The sequence below is a fragment of the Mustela nivalis genome (genome assembly GCF_964662115.1).
Source record: "Mustela nivalis genome assembly, chromosome: 1".
Lineage (NCBI taxonomy): Eukaryota > Metazoa > Chordata > Mammalia > Carnivora > Mustelidae > Mustela > Mustela nivalis.
The window spans coordinates 210,900,779-210,925,760 of NC_139020.1; the positions used below are offsets into that span (position 1 = coordinate 210,900,779).

General features: G+C 56.1%; 1 protein-coding gene and 2 long non-coding RNA genes across 3 annotated transcripts; 2 read left to right on the forward strand and 1 right to left on the reverse strand.

Moving 5' to 3' along the window:
- Positions 1-178: 178 nt before the first annotated feature.
- On the reverse strand, positions 179-13,686 carry TIMM44 (translocase of inner mitochondrial membrane 44). The gene is made up of 13 exons (XM_082683551.1): positions 13,554-13,686; positions 11,354-11,455; positions 8,967-9,137; positions 7,944-8,024; positions 7,058-7,207; positions 6,190-6,329; positions 5,866-5,951; positions 5,064-5,156; positions 4,853-4,977; positions 3,482-3,532; positions 1,731-1,820; positions 1,037-1,147; positions 179-735 (listed from the first exon to the last, which is right to left on the reverse strand). Exons 1-13 carry the CDS (start codon positions 13,596-13,598, stop codon positions 616-618), a joined length of 1,365 nt encoding a protein of 454 aa, XP_082539677.1. The 5' UTR covers positions 13,599-13,686; the 3' UTR covers positions 179-615.
- Positions 4,895-9,498, forward strand: LOC309840919. The gene is made up of 4 exons (XR_014298862.1): positions 4,895-5,266; positions 5,354-6,496; positions 6,575-7,309; positions 7,505-9,498. It is a non-coding gene; the product is annotated as an uncharacterized lncRNA (long non-coding RNA).
- A 288-nt stretch (positions 13,687-13,974) lies between the features above and the next one.
- On the forward strand, positions 13,975-15,205 carry LOC309847691. Its single transcript, XR_014302571.1, has 2 exons — positions 13,975-14,132; positions 15,044-15,205. It is a non-coding gene; the product is annotated as an uncharacterized lncRNA (long non-coding RNA).
- The last annotated feature ends 9,777 nt before the right edge of the window (positions 15,206-24,982 follow it).

A 24,982-nucleotide genomic window follows, 5' to 3' on the forward strand; every position in this document is an offset into this window, starting at 1 on the left:
ACCACCACCACAGGGGAAGCAGGGTCCTGACCAGGCAAGGCTGCTCCTCCAGAGCCAGTTCCTTCAGTGACCTTGCCCACCTCCTTGTGGCCTCCTGGCCAGCTCCTACCACCCCATCATCAGTCCCAGCTCCCCCCGCCCCCCCCCCCAAGTGACAGAAACATCAGACGACCCAAGCTGCTTTCCTGCACTTTGGTCTTTTATTATGTCCAAATATCAGGCATATATACAGGGTAATAAGGGCACTGTTAAAAAACAAAGCCAAAATGGCCTGGCTGAAGTGGCCAGTGGGCCACTCTGAGTGGCAGGGGCCTGGGCCCTGCCGTCCTGCCTCCAGAGAATCCCTGGGCAGGGGCCCCTTGGCACCATCTGGCCTGTGCACCGCAGTGACCTCGCCCAGCAGCCCCACAGGGCAGAGGAGCAGTGTGGGCCCGCAGTGTGGAGAGAAGCCCTCTGCGGCTGCCAGCCCTTCCCCATCCAGCTGCTTCCAGTCACCCTGGTAGAGAACCAACAGTCCTGTCCCCAAAGGTCTAACTGCTGTGGGCAGACCCCAGTCCTCCGGGTGTCCACTGTGTGCTGATCCAGCCCAGGAGCCCCCAGTCATGGCCACCACGCTCAGAGGACCTGCTCCGTACTGGAGGCGGAGATGTCCAGAAGCCGCCAGGCTGCGTAGGGGTTGAGCTCGTCCTGGTCTCGGCAGAGCGCCCACACGTACAGCATGCGCAGCACCTTGTCCTGTCGAGGTGGGGAAGGTGAGGGCTGGGAATGAGGGACTGGAGAGAGGGGACGCTGGAAGGGACCAGGGAGTGGGGCAGCGGGCGGTAAGCCTGGCTCTGGGCTCCAGAGGCTGCAACGCAGGATGTGGCACAACCAGACAGCTCCGTCACCCTCTGACCTCCACCAGGCCCAGCTCGGGCCCTCGACTTCTGGAGGCCCAGCCCTGCTGCTTCTGCAGTCATAAAACCTCCTGGCTCCAGAGCACAGGGAGCTGAGGGCGGCCACCCACCCGTCCTGCTCCAATTCCTCCCTCACTCACCGGGTCGCCCTCGACCACCTCGCCTTTGGGGTTCTTGATCACCATCACCAGCTGGGCCTGGAAGGTGATGATCAGCACAGGCCCCTGCTCCATCATCTTGCCCATGGCCAGCTGTTGGGGGAGGGGGGTGGGGGCCGGTGCTCAGAGAGTGGCCACACCCCTTCCCTGCTCCTCCCTTTTGCAGGGGTGGCCCCAGCACTCCCTTTGTGCCCCTTGTTGCCCAGGCCCCAGAAGGAGCCTGAGGGGTCGCCCGTTTCTGGGTGGGGGATTCCAAGGTCCTTCCCAGTGTGAGCCCAAGTCCCAACTGCTAAGAACCCATGCGGCTGCCCCAGACGTGGGCTGGGCGCACACATCAAGGCCTCCCAGAGGGGCCAGTTCTGCACACAGGCAGGGAAGAGGGAAGCACGCCCTGGCGTGTCTTCAGCTCCCCATAGAGACAGTGGGGGCCTGAGCGGTCCTGACAAAGCGCCCACCCTTCCCAGTAAAGGTGCAGGGACACACACTGCCTTCTGGGGCCCCGAGGTCAGGGCAGAGGCATCCAGTGTGTCTGCCACCTGCCTAAGCATTCTCCCACCACAGGCTCCCAACGAAAGGGACCCTGGAGGTCCCTTAACCCAAGCACCTGCCCGTGCCACAGCTCCTCCAGGGACAGGGCACCCCTGTGACAAGCACACCCCCAGGGAGACACACTCACATCGACGTTGTCGATGTCCAGGATGCGGGAGTGGAACTGCAGGCCCAGCGCTCTGGCCTGCTGGATGGGGTGGGCCAGCTGGCTGTAGGTCTGCAATGAGAAGCCGCACACCTGTAGTCCCCAGCACGCCCCAGGGCCGGCGCCCCACAGGGCCGGGTGCACAGGCCTGGGAGACTCTCCCTGGCTCGCCAGCCGAGCTCCGTGCTTTCGGCCCCGGCACTGTCCAGCAACAGCTCCTGGCGCCTGGGTTTGCCATGCCAGGAGGGGCAGATGCCAGGAGCCCGGCTCCGAGCAGCCGGCTGCTGCCACCCATTTGCTGGCCCGAAGCACGGCCCCGTCCCTCACAGCAAAGGCAGCGCTGCATCAAAACCATAAACTACAAGTGGTAGCCCCGAAGGGTTGGTAATTTTCCTGCTACAGGATCTGAAACCACAGGCCCAGGCGTCCGGTGAGGCCTCTCTGGCTGACCCTGGACTTGCCCATATCCACAGTCCTGAGTCTTGGCCTGGAATCAAACGCGTTTTCTAGGATTTGCCCTAATCCGCGGCTACTCTGACATGGGCTGCCTGGGAGGCCTGCTCCTCGCTGACCAGCTCCTCTGAGAAGCTGCTGGCTGCAGGCAGCTCGTTCTTCCCCAGGGGCAGCGGCGCCCCCCAACAGCCCTCTCCCCAAGCCTGCGCCCAGGCCCGGGACATGGGCAGCCTTGCAGCTTTCCTCTGGAACCTTCTCTGGACTCAGCAACTATGATGGAAGACATTCCAATCATACCTACTTTTTATGGAAATAACTGATCTACCAAGAAAAAAACCAAAACGCCGCCACTCCCATTTCTGGTGTGATTCTTTAAAAAAAACGACATTTAAAAAACACCCTCTCTAAGAGCACCTGCAATTTCAAGTGCATTTCCTGGGGCACCAGCAGCTTTCTGGCAAAGATAATCAACCACATCCTAATGGACCCAAAGTATTTAAAAAAAAAAAAAAACCGCCACCCCCACTCTCAGAAATGTCTGCTGGATTAGTCACCATGCAGAGGAGTACTTAAAAAAAAAAAAAAAAAAAACCTGACATCTTCTCCTCTGCTTTCTCCAAGTTGTTTATGAGCTGGAAGCAGAATAGAATCAGCCAAAAAAGGCTCTGGATTGCTTAATACAAATAAGCTCGGGAAAAAAGAAAGCCCCATGAAGACACAGGTCAGGGAGTGAGGAGGGTGAGCCGAGGTGGCTGGCCAGAGCCCTGCAGGGACACAGAGGCTGCCAGGCCCGGGGCAGACAGAGTGTGCTCCCGAGGAGGGCTGGCCCGCCGTCCACAGCCCGGCGCCGTGCAGCCCCGGACCCGGAGCCCCGACTCCAGGCAGCCTAGTCAGGCCCTGTCAGGACACGCGGCTCCTCCCCGTGCGGGAAATCTATCACCGTCTGTTTTGATCTGTGTTTCGGGAACTTGAAGTGAGAACAGCTAATGAGTCCCATCAGAGCTTCGTGTCCTGCAAATGCTGCATCTGTGTTCGTGCTGTTTCCTCATGACGCCTGTGACATGCGCGTGATGATGGACTCTGGCCCAGGGACAGGAAGGTCACACACACCCAGGGCTATTCACAGCCCCTCTCCGCCCAGCCCTGGCCCCCGGGGTCTCCCCACAATCAGGACACCAGACCCTGTCGTGCCCTTCTCTGACCGTCCTGCCCAAGCGGATCTCCAGGCTGTGATTCTTTTTAGGCCTAACTAGAAAAAATAAAAAGAAAGAAGTACTCACAGCTTCATAGCACCAATCTTTGAGAATGTCGAGCTCTCCAGAAATCATGGCCTAAAAGGGGACAACAACAAAAAAAATTAGCTTGAGTCTCAGAAGGGACGATCCAGGTGGGGGGCCCTCCACTAAAGACTCTAGCTGGGGAGAAGGGGCCCTCAGGTTGGGTGGTGGCAGCAGGTGCCCCGTCAGGCCCCAGGGACCAAGGGCCTTGTGTGTTGACCCCCAGAAGCCCAGGGTGGTCCCAAAGGCCTCATACGAGAGGCAGAGGAAGGTGGCATCGTGGCGGGCTCACCCCGGCCGGGAAACTAAGCCAAGGAGGACAGCAGCTGCCTTCTCACTCCACTGGAGCTCTGCCCCGCTGGGTCCTCACAGGCCCAGAGGCAGGGACCCGGGCGTGGCCACCAGATGGCATGGGGGAGGCCTCGGCAGGAACCCAGGAACCGACAGGCAGGGCCACACCCACAGAAGGTGATGAAGGAGCTCAGGACCCGGAGCCCAGGACCCGAGGGTAAACACAGGCAGGCTCCCGTGGAAGAAACCTTTCATCTGTGTTGGGACCGCTGCTTTTGGGGATTGCTCCATTTCGACAGCCTCCCGGCCCCGCCCAGAGTGGCCTGAGGGACCTGGGAAATCGGAGGGGGAGGGGACCCTGGGAAGGTCACTGGGATGGAGGAGGAAGGTGGCGGGAATAGGGACCCATCAGGGAGTGCAGGGCCCCTCTGTGGTCTCATCAGGACCTTCCCTGGGTCCGGCCACATCGTGGGGGCTAAAGGAACAGACATGGCACGGAAAAGGCCACCAACCTCGGGCACGGGCCTTGGGGAGGGTGCACTGTGGCAGGACCCTGAGCCAACTGCTCGCTTCTGAGCCAGAAAGAGGGGCTAGGAGATGGGACCAGGATTCCCACAGAGAGGACACCTTGGAGGGAAGCCCCCTCAGGGTCCTCTTTGTGGCTTGGCCCCCGTGCCATAGTGTCCCCAACTCCTGAAAGGCCCCAGGCGGCCGCTCAAGGCAGCTTCGAGGGAACCGCCTCCAGCAGTGAGCACGACGGAGCAAGGCAGGAGGCTCCAGGCCAGTTTGCAACGGAGGTAGGAGTTGCTGCCGGACATCGTGATGGGGAACTCAGTCCCGGGAGCAGACGCACCCCACAGGCAAGGCAAGACAGAGAGCACCTGCCATCGTGGGGACCAGCACGGGTGCCTTCTGAGGCGCGTGACAAACAAAGGCCAGGCGTGGGGGACTCAGACCTCTGAAGCCGGGACAGCCGTCTGCCCCTGGCACAGTGCCCCACCAGGCCGCAGCCTGTGTGCTGTGCGTAGCCCTGGGTGACCGAAGCAGGGCAGAACAGGGAGGGCCCACTGAGGGGCGACCCACCTCCAGGACGTTGGGGATGATGTCGTTCTCACACTGCTGCAGGAACCGCTCCTTGTCAAAGGCGGGGTCGACTCGCAGGATCTCCGTGAGCACCTCCGACATCTCGGTCTTGGAGAACAGGCCCCCTGGAGGCAGCCGAGCCAGGAGTGGGTCGAGGGCCCACGGCCCTCCCGAGGCCGGCCCCAGTGGCAAGGACGGGCAAGCCACTCACCCAGCAAGTCCGTGACCTTGTCCGTCAGCGCACGGGACGCCCGGATAAGTGCGTTGTCGCTTTCATCATACTTCATCTTCATCTCGAAGAACCCTGTGGGGACGTGGGCCAGAGTCAGAGGCCCTTCCAAAATGATGCCTCTATTCCACGACTTCCGAGGGCTCTTTGGGGCCCCTGTGAGATCCACTCTCGGAGCAGAAAAGGTAAATGTGGGGCCCTCTCTGAGCCTGTGTCCCCAGCAGTGGCCCAGCGGGCCAAGCGCCCCGCTGCCTGGCACTCTCCCTTCACAGGAAACAGGCCTCTAGCAAGCCTCACAGGACAAGGGACGAGGGTGTGCAGCCCCTGGGAGGCCCCCCACCCCAGACGAGAACAGAGCAAGCCAGGCCCGCGAGCTGGCTGGCTGCGCCGCACCAGCGCTCTCCCTAGCGGGGAGTATCTCATGGTGGAATCCACAGCCGTGGCCCCAGCGAGACGGGTGTGCCTGGCCGCCCTGCTGCTGGCAACAGCTCTGGCAATGACAGCGGCGGGTGACGGCCCCCAAGGCAGGGTCCCTGGCCCACCGGCCCAAGATGTCCCGGGCTGCCCGCGTGAGTGGGGCTGGCCACTGTTGGCCTGTGCTCAGCCAGGGCTCTGCTGCTCACTGGCTGGGTGAGCCTGTGGGAGCGGCTGGTCCCCTCGGACCCTGGTCTCCTCCTCTGTAAAGTGGGGGGATCTGGCTTGTGCCCAGCCCAGGGGGACACTCAGGAAGCGTCTACTGCTGCGGCCACGCTGTCAGCTGAGCCTTGGAGATGTGAACACTCACGATTAAAGACCACGTTGTTGTCCCTGAAATCTTTCCACTGCTGGTACCACTTGGAGTCCTTGTGCAGCACGACTCCCAGGGCCTCTCTAGGGAAGACCGGGCCAGCGGTGAGCGGTGAGCAGGGGAGCATCCGAGCCCTCCCTCCCGCCCGGCCCGGAGGGGAGGGTGGAGCCGGACAGCTCTCAGCTTCCTGCCTCCTCCCACCCCTTCCCACCGCCCCAGCCTCTCCCCCAGATGCACTAGGGAGCACGAACTCCAGAGCAGTAAAGCAGCTGGGGAACGAACGGCGCGGGGGGTCGCGGGGGACCGGGGCGCCGAACCTACTCGTTGGGCTCGAACACCTTCTCTTCCTTGAACTTCTCTCCTGCAAACTCCTTCCTCTTCCTGAGCCGCTCTGGCCTCCGATAGGGCCCAGTCTGCCCCAGCACACTCTGGTCGAGCTCCTTCTTCACGGACTCCACCCCCTGGAGGAAAGCAGCCCACCACGCAGTGGGCACCCAGGACCTTCCGGACACTGCGGACCACCACGGCGGGCCTGTGCATGTGCACTACGAACCCCAGTGTAGGGACTGATGGCAACCCAGGGCCTTGGCCTCCCCCAATTTTGAGGTCATGTGGCCCTGAGTAACCTGCCTGACTTCCCTGCATGGACAGCAGGACTGTTCTAGATGGAACCTGCTTTTCTTCGGCCTCCGTCTCAAACCCCCAGGCAGGGGCTCTGGCTGCGTGCAGGGGGCTATGCTCGCCCCCCTCTGGAGAGCCTGCCCCCCGCCCCCGCCACCTGTGGCCTCTTCCCTATATAGTCCTCCCTCACTTGTCGCTCAGGAACTGCTCATCCCTGCCGGGTCCCCCAGGCCCCTTGAGAGCAGAAACATGGGCTTTCTATCTTGGGACCCCCATGGCCAGAGAGGACCCAGCCAAGGAAGATTCGACAGGTGATGGGGAACGAATTCAGGACTTCCAGTCACCCGGAGTGCAACAGGTCCCCGGTTTAGGGCCATAAGCAAAGACAGTCAGCAGCTCAGAGGATCTCGCTCGCCCAAGGCTGCCCGGCCTCGAGTGGAGCACAGACCCGGTGCCTCGGGCAGGGGCTCCCGCTTCCAGGGCGGCGCTCCGAGTTGGGAGCTCTGGCTCCTGGATTCAGAGCAGGCCAAGGGAGGCAAGGGCACCCCGGCCGCGAGGCCTGACCCACCTGCGAGAGGGCTCTGAAGGCAGCCGTCTTCCCCAGCTTCTCCCCGCCCTTGGACACCGACTCGGCGGACTGCTTGGCAGTCTTGGCTGCTTCTTCCACGCTCTCCTTGATTTTTCGGCCAAGGTCGCTTTTACTGACTTCGTCAAGACTCTACTGAGACAGAGGGAGGGGGATGTCAGCACAGCGCCCCTTGGGGCCCGCACGAGCTCCCCCAGACTTAGGCCGGTCTAGCCCTCCCAAGGGCAGGAACAGGTGAGCATCTGGCCCACGGGGCCCCGAGACTCAGGTCCCCCGTGTACGATGTCCAGGGTGCTGGGCCCTTGGGCTCCGGGCTAGACACCAGGTCTGCTGGGCCCCCCCCAGAACGGGCAGGAGTGGCAGCCTGGGGAACACAGGGGAGGAGCCTGCGTCCAGCACGGCACTGGCCTGACCCTCTCTCCTGCCCAGAACCGAGAAAAGCAAAACAAGCCCCGGAAACCGCAGCATCCCCCTCCCGTCTCCAGCCGGCCTGCGGGCCAAGCAGCGCTTCCCAGTTGTTCGGCAGGAAGAAAAAAATCCTCCTCTCGCCTTCGGTCTTTGCCAGCGGCAAGCAAGCTTCTCACCCAAGCGGTAAACTGCAGGGCACGTGGGCTAGTCTGACTTCACCCTCCTTCCCGGGGGCGCCCTGCAGCCCAACTCCGGAAGCGGCCGACCAGGCACGCTCTTCCCTTCTCGGCTCTTCCCTTCTCGCCGCCCACGGCCACTCATCGCCTGGGCCAAGTCCCGCCCTGCCAAGTCCCCGGCGCCGGCTCTGCCTGCTGCTTCCCGCTCCGCGCTCCTCCCAGAGGCGCCAAGCAGATGGCCCCGGAGCGAGGCCAACGGAGCGCGGGGGCCCCGAGACCATTACCTCCTTCACTGTGCCCGAGATCTCCCCCAGCTTCTTCTTTATCACCTCGCTCGTCCGCATGGTTTCCGATTCGATGGTTCTCTACGGTAGGGATGGTGTTTCTTTTGGTTACGACGCCACGGTTCTCTTACAGGGGAGGGTCCAAAGAAGTGTTTTCTCAGAGGCTCCTTCCCCCGCCCCCGGGGCCTCTCACTGCCCCACAGCCTCTCCAGCGGGCTCAGCAGCCGGAAGGCGGACCTGTGGAGACCCTCCACTCTCTCGCTAGGTGCAAGGGAGAGCCGTCCCCTCCCCCACCCCTCCCCCACATCTGACATTAACTGACATGGTCCTGCCTCACTCGGCACCCCTGCAGCTGCCAGCCCCTGCCGGATCCCCCACGGCCACGGTCCCACCTGCCCTGCTCCCAAACCACCCCTCAGCCCCCTTCCCTTCCTGAACGGAGAGGAAGGGTGATCCGCCACAGACGGAGCAGACCTTGCGCATGGCTCGGGAGGGCGCCGAGAGAACAAACAGCCCAGAGACCCAGAGCGGGTGCCCACTGCTGAGACGGGGCGGGGGGCTGCCCCACCTCCCAGGCCTCGTGTGGCAGAGGCGGTGCAGCCCGCTCGCCGTGGCAGGCGTCTCGCAGCTGCTCATCAATGACGACACCCGCAGTGCGGTGACCCGCTTTCTACCCACTTCACTCAGAGAGCCACGAGCGCCTCTCAGGAGAGCGCGTCTCAAGCCTACTGCTCCCGCGGTCACCAGGGGCGCCCGGCGGATGCACACTCGGATCCTGCAGCTGGGGGCCTCCGAGACCCGGCATGAGACCCGGCATTGCTCACGAGCTCCCAGGAGATGGAGATGGCGCTGCTGGTGTGCACAGGCCGCGCTCCGTCTCACCACGGAAACGGAGGGCTGGCGGCAGACTCCTGTCCCCTCGCCCCCCGGGGCCAGCACAGTGACCTCGCCTGCCCCTGCCACACGGGCACCGGGCGGGAAGCGAGTGTCCCAGCGGGGAACACGCGCAGCAGAGGGACTCACGTATTTCCTCCTGGCTTCCTGGAGCGCGTCGGACTCTTCCAACCTGCGGGCCTCATCTCGGAACTTCTTTATACTTTCTTTCATTTCCTTGTTTTTGGCTAATTCTTGTTTGATATTATCCAACAAGCCAGAGAGAAAGCCTTTCCTGTTTCCAGAAGAATAAGATCTGGACTAGAAAAAAATGGGAAAAAAAACAAAGGGTTTGTACTTTCTCCTCTGCGCCGATACGGGTTTCACAATGAACAGCTACCGCTTTCCTGAGTGACAAAAGTCAAATCAAAAAAAGCATCGGGTTGGGTGCCTGGAGGGGGCTCATTCAATTAAACATCTGTCTTCGACTCAGGTCATGATTCCTGTGTCCTGGGATGGAGCCCCAAGTTGGGCTCCCCGCTCCGTGGGAAGTCTGCCTCTCCCTCCCCCTCTACCCCCACCCCCATTCACACTCTGTCTCTCCTTCTCTCATAAATAAATAAAATCTTTAGAAAACATATATATAAAAAAATAAAAAAGCATCAGGTGGTAAGTTGTGAAATGTCCGGACAATAAAATATCATTCAATAATAAAAAGAAATGCATTAGCAAGCCATGAAAAGATGCAGTGGCTTGCCACAACATCCTATCTCAATGACATCTCAATTTAAAAAAGACCCAGGGAGGGACGCCTGGGTGGCTCCGTGGGTTAAAGCCTCTGCCTTCGGCTCAGGTCATAATCCCAGGGTCCTGGGATGGAGTCCCGCGTCGGGCTCTCTGCTCGGCAGGGAGCCTGCTTCCTCCTCTCTCTGCCTGCCTCCCTGCCTACTTATGATCTCTGTCTGTCAAATAAATAAATAAGATCTCAAAAAAAAAAAAAAAAAAAGTATAAAGTCTATTCTAAAACAAAACAAACCACCAGGCTCCTTCTCCAACAGAGGAAACCCTGGACAAGAAAGAGGCAGAGGTGAGAATCCTCAGAAGGACTCAAATGTGCTCACCCCAGGTGAAGGTCAACAGCCAAAGGGGCCCTTGTCCTAGGACTGGAGTTTAAAGGACTCCGTGGCCCCTTATCCCAAAGAAGCTGGCATGGGACCCTGCTCCCTGGGCTTCTGGGGCCGGAACAACTGCTTCCTTTGGGGGTCACTCTCAAGTCCAAAGTTGGGACTCACGTGTCACCCCAGGGCTTGGCACAAACCTCCCTCATCAACCCACAGGATCACTGTCACCAAGAACCGAAGCTCAGGGGTCTTTCTTGTAGGAAAACCCGACAAACCCAGAAGCCAGAGCCTAGGGAGGCCACAAGAAAGGCCAAGGCCCCACTCCAGGAACAAGAGTCAGTCCACTGCCCAAGACACAGGCTTCAAGGTCAGACTAGGCCAGGTTCGGATCCCCGCTTCGCCGCAAGCATGAGAGTAGGCTCCGAAAAGGGAATGCTTGAACAGCGACGCGAGGGAGTCGTGCCATGGGACCATGGGCACTTTCACAGTGTGCCAGTGCACCGCCGTGGACACGGCCCGCCTTCCCACGTTCAGGGTGACCGACTCCCGAGCCCCCATCAAGCCGCAGGGCCAGCCTGGCCAGGCTTTCTGGTGGTAGTGGTGGGGGGGTGGTCCAGGTTCTAAGACTGTCTGGGACTGCACCACTGTCTATGTGAGAGAGTCTAGTGCTGAGAGGAAACCCAGAGAAAAGGGTAGGGTGTGGGCTGCCCCCCCCCCCCCCGTGTGGGTCTGGGGGGTAGGTCAGCTTCTGGGCTTTCCTCCCAATAGCAGTGAGGCACCCACAGAAAGAAGCACGGTTGAAGAGGTATGAAGGGAAGGGCAAAAGCTCTAGAAAATGGGGCGCCTGGGTGGCTCAGTGGGTTAAGCCGCTGCCTTCGGCTCAGGTCATGATCTCAGGGTCCTAGGATCGAGTCCCGCATCGGGCTCTCTGCTCAGCAGGGAGCCTGCTTCCCTCTCTCTCTCTCTGCCTGCCTCTCCATCTACTTGTGATTTCTCTCTGTCAAATAAATAAATAAAGTCTTTAAAAAAAAAAAAAAAAAGCTCTAGAAAATGTGGTCGTGAGGAACAACAGAAACAGGAAACCAAGCTCCCGATGTGGGTGACTGCTCCAATGCCTGGAGGGCTGTCACAGAGAAAAGGGAAGAGTCGCAGGGAGGTGGGTTTCAGCAGAGTCCAGGGACGCCTTCCCAGCCATCAGAGCCGACACGTCATCCCCTCCATCAGGCTGGAGCTCCTCCCGAGAGGACCAGCACGCTGGGCTCCGCAACCTCGAAGGGCTTAGCTGTGGAATGTCAGCCTATCAGCGGCCCCGGGCAGTGTGAGCAACACTTGAGGCCCTCTCTTCCTGTCACCTAGACCTAATCTTTCAGAAGACATTCCCCTGCCCTCAGCTTGCTGGCATTCTGAGTCACTCACCACGGGCAGCTCTCTCCCGGGCCAGCGCGTCTGAGAGGTACGGTGGCGTAGCGGCAGCAGGCTGTGGCTGGACAGGAACTGGACCCCACTGCCGAGGCATCTCTAATTGGGCGAGAAGAGAGAAAAGACCCAATACAGGTATGAGACTGACAGGGAAGCAGGTAGGCCACATTAAAAAGCAGGGGGGTCGCCCAAGACTGATTTGCCAATTTTTACCGCATGCCTGTGCTGCATGCTAGTCGCTCGGCAATCTTGCTAAATTCTGAGAAGCCAGTGGAATCTTGCGGAAAAGACGACACTGGATCTGCACCTCCAGAGTCCATGTCTACTTTCCTGCCTCTGAACCTGGGGGAAACCAGAGGAGTCCTGGGAAAGGCCAACCTACAGTGCAAGAAGGCGAATCATGCCAGTCTGATTTGATCCCGGAGCCTGAAATGGGCACCCAGAGCCTCGACACTGGCAGTAAGCAGTCTTCTCTCACAGCCTACCCCCTTTCTGCCAGCCCTGGAAGAGCAGAGACCTGGGCTTTCAGAGGTAAAACACGGAGAACTTCTTGGTCCAGGCACAACCCTGGGACAAACCTACCATGTCCTGGTCCAGGGCTGGGCTGCCAGTGGGACAACTGAGGGGACCCACCTGAGCAAAGATACTCTTAATGTCATATAAAAGGCATTTCTGCTCCCACCAAATGAAGAACTTAAGCCCCATAAGAGAAGGGCCTGTGCAGGTCTTGTTCAATGTTGAACCCTAGCACTCAGAGCTAAGCCAGGTATGCTGATGTCAGTGACCCCGTAGAATCACGCTTCCATTTCCACTCACTGGCCCTTTCCTCTCCCTGTGTCACTCCTCCATTCTCCAGGAACTTTAAGCAACATCCCAAATGTCACCATCTCCTATAGCTCAAGAGTAATTCCTGAGATGCCTGGCTGGGTCAGTTGGAAGAGACTGAGACTCTTGATCTTAGGATGATAAGTTCGAGCCCCATGCTGGGGATAGGGATGACTTAAATAAATAAACTTACCCAAAAAATTGTTTAAAAAAAAAAAACAAAAAACAGTAACTCCTGAGATGCCTGGATGGCTTTGTCGGTAAGCATCTGTCTTTGGCTCAGGTCATGATCCCAGGGTCCTAGGACCAAGCCTTGAACCAGGCTCCCTGCTTTTTTCCCGATCCCTCTGCCTGCTGCTCCCCATGCTTGTTCTCTCTCTCTCTGCCAGATAATAAAATAAAATCTTTAAGAGAGAGAGAGAGCAACTCCCAAGAGTTTAAGTAAGTTCTTCTTCTCTGCCTACATTATTGATCGTGGAGCCACTGACTTCAGCAACAGTCTGAAATAGTCTGTCTAACTTAGGAAAGAAATCCCACAGTATGCCCAAACCTGAGGTTGGTTCCCCACCAGTTTTTGTGCCCAAATCCAAACATGTAGAGATTCAATCTCTCAGCCCTGACTCTTAAGACAAGCAGCAATCCCCCCCCCCCCAAAAAACCAGCGTTGAATCAGAGAGCTTCTTTCTCCCCACACTAGGATCCCTATGAGACATTTCCTCCCTGCATTCCAGCTCTGTCCGTCAGCCTGACCCAGGGTGCTGGCCAGGTCAGCTACCCCACTAGCTGACATTGTGGACAGGTTGCTTAACCTTTCTGAGCCGCGGTTTCCTCCCCCAGTCCCAACAACATGAGCACTACTGTTTTCTGAGCGCGCTATACACACCTCAACTCCCACCGCCCCTGTGAACCCAAGCTCTCAGCCAGGGCGAGAACTACCAGCCGCACTTTCACACGGAGGGTTAGGAGGAGCGAGGTAGGAAATGCTCTTGGTAGAGGACCTGGCATATAAACGCGAGCCGTGACTGTCACGGTGTTCTGACTTCTCGCTGTTTCTCCACTGGGCGCCCAGGCCACCATTCATTCCCCGATGCACGTGGAGTCTGATCGGGAAGTGAGGGGCGATTCGCCCCCCGCCCGGCTCCGCCCATGGCGGCCTCCGACCCGGCACGCTCTGCTCCTGCCCACGAGCTTCGCTCCGGGATCCCGGGCCCGGCCTCCGCCGACCCAATGCCCCAACCCCAAGGTTCTCGCCGAGCCCAAGGGAGGGCGGAGGGGGCCAAAGGCCTGAGGACAAAAAGGCCCTGGAGGTCGCAGGCCTGGAGCTCCCTGGACCCGCCCCCAATCTCCACCCTAACCCCGCACGTCCACTTACCCGCGGGCAGCGGCACCAGCCTCCCCACAGCGCCGCCGCCGCCATGTTGCAGGATCCCGTGTGACCTTCTTGCGACGCGGTCCGATGGCGTCACCCGCCGCGTCGATGTGGCGCGGCGTGGGCCTGGGAAAAGCCGGCTCTGGGGGCGGGGTTTCGGAGAAGAAACAGCCTATGACTAGACAGCATTCCCGGGGAGGGCGGAGCCTTGGAGAGCTGTGTGGCATAGGGCGGAGCGTAATGAGGGGGGGAAATTCCTAGACAGCTAGGCCTCTGATAGGGCAGGATTTCGGAAGGCGGGGCCTGGTACTGGGTGTCACCCGGGGGGCGGGCACTTTTTTGAAGCTGAGACCTGTGGTTGGATAAGACTGCGAAGGGGCGGGTCGTGAGGGGGTGCTGCGTCGCGAGCGGTGAGCTCTCCGGCAGATCACGCGGGGTTGCCGCGGCTGGAAGGACGAGGGCAGCGGCTGACTGCAAGGACGGATTCCGTTGGATTCTGACCGATGGGCCCGCGGGCCGGCCCTGTAGTGACTGGCCCTGGGTCTCACTGACAGTGGCCTGGAGGGACCGACAGAAGGGCAAGTGAGTTGCTCCAAAGCGAGAGCCCAGGAGCCCACTTTGTGCAAAACGTTGAGAAAGCGCCTGTTGGTTTTAGTCCAGAACAGGAAGGTGAAGCTGAGACCAGGCCGGGTGGACGCTACTCCTCCACGGATTCCGTGTGACTTGACACACTTTGGCCCTGAAGAAGATCAGGCCTTTTGTCTTTTTAGCTCCTGGACACTATTTGCCATTTAGAGAATGCCGCCACCAAGTGGCGGTACCTTGACGTGGCCGCGCAGTCTGAGTCTGGGAGGGATGGGGACGGTGGCGAAGTCCGCGCGTGTTGCCTTTGCCCTCTTGTAGCCTTTTGAGGTTTTAAACTGTGATAAGGTCTGTGGGACTTGAAAGGGAGGCAACACACACTCCCTCTAGCTTCAGGGCTGGACAATTCTCTGTCTCTCAGAAGCTCCACCTCCAGGTGGGAGTCTGAGATCCACTCTGGATTTGTCTGAAATATCTTGACTCCAAGAAGAGCCAACTAGTTAAGTGGTTGGGATATATAGGTTTGTTGCTGAGAAGAAGGTCAGGGCTTCTTCATAGTAGCTAAAACCATGAGATCGGATCAGGGCACCTAGGAGTGTGTCAAATGGGCATATTTACGGCCGAGGGTAAAGTGGAGGGAGAAGAGCCCTGGAAAGAGACTGGGCAGGACTGGTCAACAGGTAGGGAGAGCATCTGGAAGACCTCAGAGAAGGCAGGTGGTGTGCGGAGTGTTGGATGCTGCTGGGGACTCGGGCACTCGGGCAAGGTAGGCATAGCCAGACCGGGTCCGTCATTCTTGGCATTTTGCAATACGGAGGTCCCTGGTGAGAAGCAAGGGCATTCTGGTCGAACGGTGATGGTGGAAGCCAGATTTCAGTGGGTTGAGATTCCTTTTTTTTTTTTTTAAACAGAGGTAAGCCGGAGTCAACTTGTACTGGCCGGCGAGAGCTAATTGTCAAGTTTTTAGGAATCTGGGAGCTCGTTGTCAAACAGCCATTGTTGAAAAGTTCATGCGTAAACTTCCCCATCACATGGATCGTATTTAGGCAAAGGTAATAAATACTCAAAACGCAGCGCTTTCTCGTTATTTTTCCACGTGTCGCTAGCTGTGCTACGGGAGGTATTTACGTAAGTCACATCTGGATGCTGGGAATGCTGTCCTGTGCACTTTTGCATCCTCTATCAACTCCGTGTTCCGTGACGCTACATCCAAGGCTTGAAAATCAGCCACGGTGGGAGTATTTATACCACGGGAATTGGCAGACACTACAGATCTTGAGCTTTGGCTCATTTAGAGGGCCCATTAGTAAACACTCAGCCGGCCCGTAGAGCAGGCATGGACACGGCTGAGGAATCTTTGCTGTGTGTAGCGGAAGAAATGATGGCAGCTGGAGGAACATATGGGGAGGCCCGAGGGTGCTGTGCTTCTCCACCTTTTCATTTTGAGACATTTAAAAGCCACCAAAAAAGTTGCAAGAGCGGTATAATGAACACTCATAGACGCTTCCTCTAGATTCATTTTGACCCTTGCCATCTCTTATATGTATCGACACAAATGTATACAAGCAGATTTGTTTGTTTTGCTAAACCTTTGAAAGAGAGTTGCAGACATCAGGACACTTCCCCTTCAATACCTCTTCTGGGGCGCCTGGATGGCACAGTCGTTTAGCGTCTGCCTTTAGCTCAGGTCTCGATCCCCAGGTCCTGGGATCAAGCCCTGCATTGCTCTCTCTCTCTCTCTCTCTCTCTCTCTCTCTCTGTTTCAAATAAATAAGTAAAAAATCTTTTTTAAAAAATATTTTATTTACTTGACAGAGAAAGACACAGCAAGAGAGGGAACACAAACAGGAAAAGTGGGAGAGAGAGAAGCAGGCTTCCTGCTGATCGGGGAGCCCCCGGTAGGGGCTCCATCCCAGGACCCTGGGACCATGACCTGACCTGAAGGCAGACACTGAATGACTGAGCCATCCAGGTGCACCAGTAAATAAAAAATCTTAACAAAAAAATACCTAAGCACATTTCTGATAAGGGCATTCTCTACCAGACCACAATGCCCTTATCAACCTGTGAGAGTCATTATTGGCAATTAAATCAATCAAATAAAACTCTCCAGTATTCCTTCCCCAATTTTCTCTTCGTAGCTTTTTTTTTTTTAAAGATTTTATTTATTTATTTGACAGAGATCATAAGGAGGCAGAGAGGCAGGCAGAGAGAGAGGGGGAAGCAGGCTGAGCTGAGAGCCCGATGCGATGCGGGGCTCAATCCGAGGGCCCTGGGATCATGACCCAAGCCAAAGGCAGAGGCTTAACCCCCTGAGCCACCCAGGTGTCCTGCTTTGTAGCTTTTCAAAAAAAGAAAAATCCAAGGTTCCATCAAGCGTCACTTTGGTTGTCATGCCTCCTTCAGTTTTCTTTAAACAAGTCCCTGGGGTGCCTGAGTGGCTCAGGGGGCTAAAGCCTAGTCCCTGGGGTGCCTAAGTGGCTCAGGGGGCTAAAGCCTCTGCCTTCAGCTTGGGTCATCCTGGGATCGGGTCATCCTGGGATCCAGCCCTGCATTGGGCTCTCTGCTCAGCAGGGAGCCTGCTTCCTCCTCTCTCTCTGCCTGCCTCTCTGCCTACTTATGATCTCTATCTGTCAAACAAATAAAATCTTAAAAAAAAAAAATCTATACAAGTCCCCTTGTTTTTGGGGGGAGGGATCATTTATGACCGAGCATTTGGAAGGGCTGTTGTCTTGTAAACATGCCCCACATTCTGAAGGTGACTAATTTCAGCATCCTTAGTTCCTATGTTGTCAAGAGGTCCCATAGGTGATGCGTGTTTCCGATGCGCGCCAACAGGAGGTTCATGATGTAATCGGGGGACATTCCGTGTGCTGGCTTGGTCAAAGGTTCCATCTTTTATGATGTCTGTGAAGGGAGAGGGAGGAGTGTATTTACATGCTGAGCTGCTGGGCAGCAAGAGCTCGAGGGAGGATGGGGAGGAGATGGGGAAGGGTGGGCAGCCCCTGGCAAATGTCATGCTGGGCCCAGGGGACATTGTAGGTGTGTCCATCCATCCAGGCATTATTCCAGCCCGGCAGGTGTGGGCAGAGAACCTTGCTCTGCATTCATCACCCTGGTCCCCTGTGGGGAAATAGTTGAGGTTTCCAGGCCAGCGATGTGCTCCAGCTGGTTTGTACTGGGCACGAAGTGGGTGGTCAGTGATACCAACAGTCGATGATTTCCTGACCCGGAAGCGCGCTGTAGGAAGTGCTGTGTCTCATTTAAGTTCTCCAACGACCTTATGTGGTGAGATGTTATTTTTCCATTTCTGCACCACAACTCACCACCAAGTTCGTGGCTTAAAACACACCCGTTCCTTAGCTCCTAGTTCTGTAAGCAGCAGTCTGGCTGGGCGCTCGCTGCGGCACTGTGTATACCAACATCGGAAGGAGCCTGGAGGAACACAGAGATAGCACAGCCCCTGCCTCAGGAGGATACCCCGATTTGGGAAACATCCCCCAATTTTTACAATAGTGGGCTCTGTAGTTGACGATCCTGTCCTGTACACTCAAGAATTGGTTAAGATCTGGGGCGCGTGGGTGACTCAGTGAGTTAAAGCCTCTGCCTTCGGCTCAGGTCATGATCTCAGGGTCCTGGGATGGAGACTTGCACGGGGTGAGCTCAGCAAGGAGCCTGCTCCCCCACCCCCAGCCTGCCTCTCTGCCTACTTGTGATCTCCGTCTGTCAAATAAATAAAATTTAAAAAAAAAAAAAGAATTGGTTAAGATCTCTCACGCGCGCTTGCTCACTCGCTCGCTCTCTGAGTCAGAAAGACCGAATTCTGCCACCACCTTGATCTTGGACTTTTAAGACTCCAGGCTGTGAGACATCATTGTGTGCGGTTTAGCGCCCCGCACTCCCCCAGTGCAGCTGACAAAGAAGACCTTCCCCTGATCAGTAGACCAAGCCGTGTGTGTGCTCCAGTTTTAGGGGCATCTGGGTGGCTCAGTCAGTTAAGTGTCTCCCTTCGGTTCAGGTCATGATCCTGGAGTCCTGGAATCAATCGAGCCCTACATCCAGCTCCCTGCTCGGCAGGGAGTCTGCTTCTCCCTCTTCCACTCCCCCTGCTTGGGCTCTCCTGCCCCCACCCCGTCCCATCATCAAATAAAGAAATAAAATCTTTATTTTTTAAAAAGATCATTTCTTTAGTTATTTGACAGAGATCACAAGTAGGCAGAGAGGAAGGCAGAGAGAGAGGAAGGGAAGCAGGCTCCCTGCTGAGGAGAGAGCCCGATGCCGGGTTCCATCCCAGGACCGTGGGATCATGACCTGAGCGGAAGGCAGAGGCTTCACCCATTGAGCCACCCAGGTGCCCCAAGAAGTAAAATCTTTAAAAAATTCTTTTCAGTTTTAAGAAAACTCATGTTGGGTGTTCTTCCACCCCACACCCCAAAAACAAAGGATACAAGAAAACTTTGGAGGTGAGGGGTAGGTTACCGGATTGTGGCGATGGTGTCATCGGTGTGCGCGTAGGTTCACACTTGTCACATTATATCCGCTAAGGATTTGCAGATTTTGCATATCCGTTTTACCTCAATAAAGCTATATTTATTTATTTATTTTTATTTTTATTTATTTATTTTACTTTATTTATTATTTTCTAAAGATTTTATTTATTTATTTATTTGACACAGAGAGAGAGCACAAGCAGCCAGAGAGACAGGCAGAGAGATAGGAGGAAGCAGGCTCCCCGCTGAGCGGAGAGCCCCAATGCAGGGTTCGATCCCAGGACTCTGAGATCATGACCTGAGCCGAAGGCAGAGGCTTTAACCCAATGAGCCACCCAGGCCCCTATTTTTATTTTTTTTTAAGATTCTATTTATTTACTTGACGGAGAGAGAGAGAGAGACAGCAAGAGCAGCAGGAACACAAAGCAGGGGGAGTGGGAGAGGGAGAAGCAGGCTTCCCGCGGAGCAGGGAGCCCAATGCGGGGCTTGATCCCAGGACCCTGGGATCATGACCCGAGCCAAAGGCAGATGCCTAGCGACTGAGCCTCCCAGGAGCCCCAATAAAGCTGTTTTTATCTTTCCACCATGTCATGTCTTAAGACCAGTTTGGATGCTCTCACCGTTTCTGGGGGTCGGGCATCTTGGCACGGCCCAGCTGGTCCCCTGGTTCAGAGCGTCTCACGGGTCTGCGAGCCATCTTCCCAAGGCCCGACGGTGCGGAGGTTCTGCTCCAGGATCACTCCTGCGGCTGTTGGCAGGATTCAGTCCCTGGCCGGCTGTCGGACCGAGGGCCTCCGTCTCTCACGGACCGCCGGCTGGCAGCCTTCTGCAGGGTTTGCCAAGTGGGCATCTGGCAGCTTCCAACACGACAGCCAGCGGACGTGCACGGGTGTACGAGAGGGCCAGCAAGACAGAAGTCACGGTTTTCTGTAACCTAATCTCCGATCCCAGGGATCGTATTCTTTTAGTCGAAATGGACTCGCTAGATCCTGTCTGTCCTCAAGGAGAGAGGATCAGACAGGAGCACGAATATAGGAGATGGGAACCATGGGGGCCAGTTTAGAGCCCCCCACCCGCCGCCATCAGTGTTAGGGTGTTTTGATTGTGCAGCCCGGAGAGGCGGAGACTCGGGGCTCCGGGGTAGCGCCCCCTGCATTTTCTGTCGTTGTACTGTAACAGAACCTGAGGCCTGGGCAGTGTCTACTTTTTGTGCTTAGAGATTTTCTTCTTGGCCTATGCATGTTGTCAGTCTTTGTTACTGTTCCTTGAACACACACCTGAGATTAGTCCTGCGGACAGCATGTACTCTGTCTGGATAGGATGTGATATGATGGGAGGGGCCCTTCCCTTCTGGGGTTTTCGTCCAAAACCCCCCCACCCCAGTCTGTCTGTGAGAAAAGCATCAGACAGGTCCCAGCTGATGGAGATTCTATAAAATTCCTGATTGGTTCCTCTCTGAATTGTCAAGGAAGGTCATAACGAACCAGGAAAGTCTGAGAAGCTGGCCCAGCCAGGAGGAGGCTAAGGAGACATGACAGCTAGGTGATTTTAGGGAAAAGGACATCATGGAAAAGTTGAAAAAATCTGAATAAAATATGGACTTTAGTTAATCATAATGTGTCAGTGTTAGTTCATTAATCATAACAAAGACTTTATTCTAAGATATTATAACTAGGGGAAAGATTGTAAGGTAATCTTTTTTTTTTTATTTTTAAAGATTTTATTTATTTATTTGACAGGCAGAGATCACAAGTAGGCAGAGAGGCAGACAGAGAGAGGAGGAAGCAGGCTCCCCGCCGAGCAGAGAGCCCGACGTGGTGCTGGATCCCAGGACCCTGAGATCATGACCTGAGCAAAGGCAGAGGTTTAAACCCATTGAGCCAAAAAGGTGCCCCAACTCTGTACCATCTTTGGAATTTTTCTGTAAATCTTCTAAAATAGAAAGTTTAAAAAAATTTTCTCAGGGGCACCTGGGTGACTCAGTGGGTTAAAGCCTCTGCCTTCGGCTCAGGTCATGATCTCAGGGTCCTGGGATCGAGCCCTGCATCGCATCGGGCTCTCTGCTCAGCAGGGAGCCTGCTTTCCCTTCCTCTCTCTCTACCTGCCTCTCTGCCTACTTGTGATCTCTCTTCGAATAAATAAAATATTTTTAAAAATTAAATATTTTATTTACTTATTTGAGAGAGAATATGTAGATAGAGGAAAAGGGAAAAGCAGGCTTCCCGCTGAGCAGAGAGCCCGATGCGGGGATCGATCCCAGGACCCTGGGATCATGACCTGAGCCGAAGGCAGGTACTTACTCCACTGAGCCACCCAGGCATACTTTTTATGAATATATTAAATGTATGTCATTACTTTTTATGAATGCATACATTTAATATATTTATCTCCCTGAAGGGTACTGTATTCTCAATAAAGGCATTAATGTAAAAAACAAGGGCCCCTTGGGATCGAGTCTCCCATCAGACTCCCTGCTCGGCGGGGAACCTACTTCTCCCTCTCCCTCTGCCTGCCATGCCCCCTGCTTGTGCTCTCTCTCTAACAAACACACAAAATCTTTAAACACAAACAAACGAACAAGGGCCTCTTTTAAAAAATTAAAATACAACTTGCATTTTAGAGCAGTTTTAGGTTCACAGCAAAATTGAGTGGAAAGTGGGGCGCCTGGGTGGCTCAGTGGGTTCAAGCCTCTGCCTTCAGCTCAGGTCATGATCCTGGGGTCCTGGGATCCAGCCCCGCATCGGGCTCTCTGCTCGGCAGGGAGCCTGCTTCCTCCTCTCTCTCTGCCTGCCTCTCTGCCTACTTGTGATCTCTGTCTGTCAAATAAATAAATAAATAAATCTTTAAAAAAAAAAAAGTGAGTGGAAAGTGAAGGAAGTTCCCATTGACCTCACATCACAAACCTCTGCCCTTCCGGATGCCCAGCCTCCCCGACCGTCAACCTGGCACCAAAGGGGCGGCTTTGTCACTGTCAGTGAACCCACACCGACATCGTTATCGACCAGAGCCAGGGCTGACACTGGGGTTCACTCCATGGGTTGGGACAGATGGCTAATGAATGCACCCATCGTTGGGGTGACATACCGAGTGTTTCACTGCCCTAAAACTCCCCTGTGCTGGGCTCCTTCATCTGACCACCCCCCCCCCCCCCCGCTCCCGCCCCTGACAGCCACTGATCCTTGCATGGTCTGCGTGCCTTTGCCTTTCCCAGAATGTCACGGGGCTGGACTCCTATAGCGGGTAAGTAGCCTTTTTAGACTGGCTTCTCTTGCTTACTCATCTGCATTTGAAGTTCCCCTGTTGTGTCTTTTCAGGGCTGGGGAGCTCATCTCTTTCTCACCCTGGATATCACCCCCTTGGCGGGATGTCCCGCAGTTTGTCCCTTCGCCCCCCCGCTGAAGCCTGTCTCGGCTGCTTCCGGGTTTGGATGCTGATGAGTCAATCAACCTTAGACGCCTGTGCGCGCGGGTTTGGGGGTGCGGTTGTAAGTTTGGATAATACCGAGGAGTGTGACTGTCGGATAGAGGATTTCTGTTCTCGTACCTCGCTTTGCCACGGAGTCTCTTAAATTCTCACTGCAATTACGTTTCTGGCAGTTTATTCTATTTCGAACATTTTTTCCATGTGGTGTGATTATATTCTATGTGGCACAGAGTTTTAATAATGCCATGTCTCCAACTTTTCGTGATGTTTATCATTATGTAATCAGGCTCTTTTTTTTTTTTTTTTTTTTCCCTTTTGGCCCAAATGGTGGTTTCCTAGATTAATATTGCCGGCCAAATCATCTTAATTAAGAATGATAGCTGTGATTTATTAAGCTCTCGAGGCCAGGCAGTGTGCCAAGAGCTTCGCATACTGGCTTCATCAGGCCCTTTGTAGCCGTGAAGAACCCGAATGAGAGAGTCCGGCATCTCACCACGTAGCTAGGCTCCCCCGCGGGCCGCCCCGGACAGCCCTCTGGTTTTGGGGAGACCGGCTGGGGCCCCAGACACATCCTTAGCAAGAGAAGTCTGCCTCTTTGCAACCGACGGCTTGTCAAGCTTCCCGTCATCCAACAAGCCCCTCTTCCAACAAGCCCTTTGTTGGCTGCTCTGGGCTGACCATCATTCCCGCCCCCCGCCAAGTTCATCTGTGAACCTCCTTACCACCCCCTGCCCAGCAGAATGCGATGATTTGGAGATAAGGCCTTAAAAGTGATAATAAGCAAGTTTGAATGAGGTCATTCGGATGGATCCCGGTCCAGTGTGACTGGTGCCTTTAGAGGAAGAGGAGGCAGACACGGGACACGGGACACGGGATACGGCCACCTGCCAGCCAAGGACAGAGGCCCTGCCACCTGCTGGGGGTGGGGTGGGGGGGTTGGGGACTGAGGGTGGGGGGTGGGGGGGAGGGGTGAGGAGGGGTGCGGGAGCGGGAGAGCCCTCTGACGTGTAAGCCCCTCCCCCCAGCCCGTGGTATTTTGTTAGGGCCGCGCTTGCAAACTCCTCCAACAGCTTCTGGGAGTCCTGCCTCGGGCCCAGAGCCCCTGCCCACGCCCAGCTGCTGCTGCCCACAGGCCTCCGTGTTCTGTCTGCCTTCTGCCTGGCTTCCTTCCCACCCCTGCTCCCTCCCCTACCGGCTGGCTCTCTCCTCCATCTCCTGCTCTCGCCTCCTCCAGGTACCATAATAGCTACTGGCACTGGAGCTCCCCTCCTCTGCTCCAGCCCGCCTGCCCCCCCACCCCCCGGGAAGTGCGGCTCCTTTAGCAGCCCCCCCACCGCGGCCCCCCCACACCTTTGAGGTGGATGCTAGCATAAGCTCTTGGGTACAGATGGGCGCCTAAAGTTGCCGAGGGGAAGGAAGCTGCCCACAGCGGCTGGGAGCCTCGGAGAGAATGTGACCTTGGAAAGAAAGGGCAGGGCTGTTGTCCCAGGTCAGAGCAGGGGGCACTCCTGGCCCCGGGGCAGGGTGGGGGCAGGGTGACGAAGAAGCAAGAGCCATGCATAGGCAGACGCTGACTTCTTCAAGTCTGGGAAGTTGACAGCAAGCATCCCCCCATTTTCTAGGCCAAGAAGCAAAGGGCAGCGAGCGGGGAGGTCTGTGATGGGCCAAAAGCAATTCTCCATTCTCGAAGGCTGCTGTGGGGAGGGATGGCAGGCAGGGGAGAGGTCAGGACGCTCTGGGAGGGGGGGGGATGACCTATGCAAATATCCCGGGTGCAGAAGGACGCGGTGGGTGTCCTGCGAGCCCTACCGTTCTTTCTGTTTTGCAGAAAGATCCCTCTGGTTGCAGTGAGGAAGCCACTGGAGGTCACTAGGAGCCACCATAGTGTCCCAAACCAGGGGACCTGGCCAGGGGCGGGGCTCTGCTGAGAAGCCAGGAGACGGGCTGGACGGAGCTCGGTGACAGTAGAATGGCCGGTGGAATGGCCACACCTGCCTGTTCGGGTATCAGGTGGGCAACGCAGGCCATTAGTAACCACCGCGCTGATCTCTCTTGTCGAAATCATTTGCGCTCATCAGAGCCTGGGTGGGTTGTGGGTGGGGTAGTCAGTGAGTCGGGCCCTCCCAAGAGCCGGGCCGGACCTGTTAGCAGAGCTGACTTATCTAGTATATGCCTAGGGCCCCCAGTACTCTGGGGGGCCTTGCAAATGTTTCCGTTTCTTTTACAATCAGAAAAAAAAACCCACCTGTAATCTAGTCTGGATTATATCCATCTTTACGCCCCCCACCCCAGTTGCAAATTTTAACTTTTAATATATATATGCATTTTTTCCTTATGGCCTGGGGGACCCATGAAGGCCAAAGCACCCGGGGCGCAGGCAAATCGCAGTGGGGCGTGCTTTGAGTGTATTTTGGGGGACTTATCATCCTAGGGTCTGTCTTTGCAGTCTTGGTACGATTATCAACCCCGCTTCTGTGACCGTGATCCAGAAAGGGAAGATGGCGAGGGGAGAAGAGAAAAAAAAAAAACAAACAGAAAAACGGCTGGCATGGAAACGGCCTGCACATGCCCAGACTCACACAGCCTTGCTCATAACAGCCAGAGGGGGGGAAGTGACCCCAGCATCTACTGACAGATGAATGATAAAAACGTCACGCAGGAACGGTTCTCAGCCCAAAAAGGGGGTGACGCTCTGCACTGTTGCAACAGGAATGGACCAGAAACACGTGCTAAGGGAAGCGTGGGGCCTGCTTGGGAGTCTCTCTCTCTCTCTCTCTCTCTCTCCCTCGCCCTCTGCTCCTCCCCGCCTAAACAAAAGATGAAAGATTTTGGCATCTTTGAGTTTTTCCTCATTATGACAAAATAACAGAAATCTGAGGACGGGAGAACGTCTTCCACAAATACGGCTGCAACTGTTATAGCTGCAATTGTTAAGTT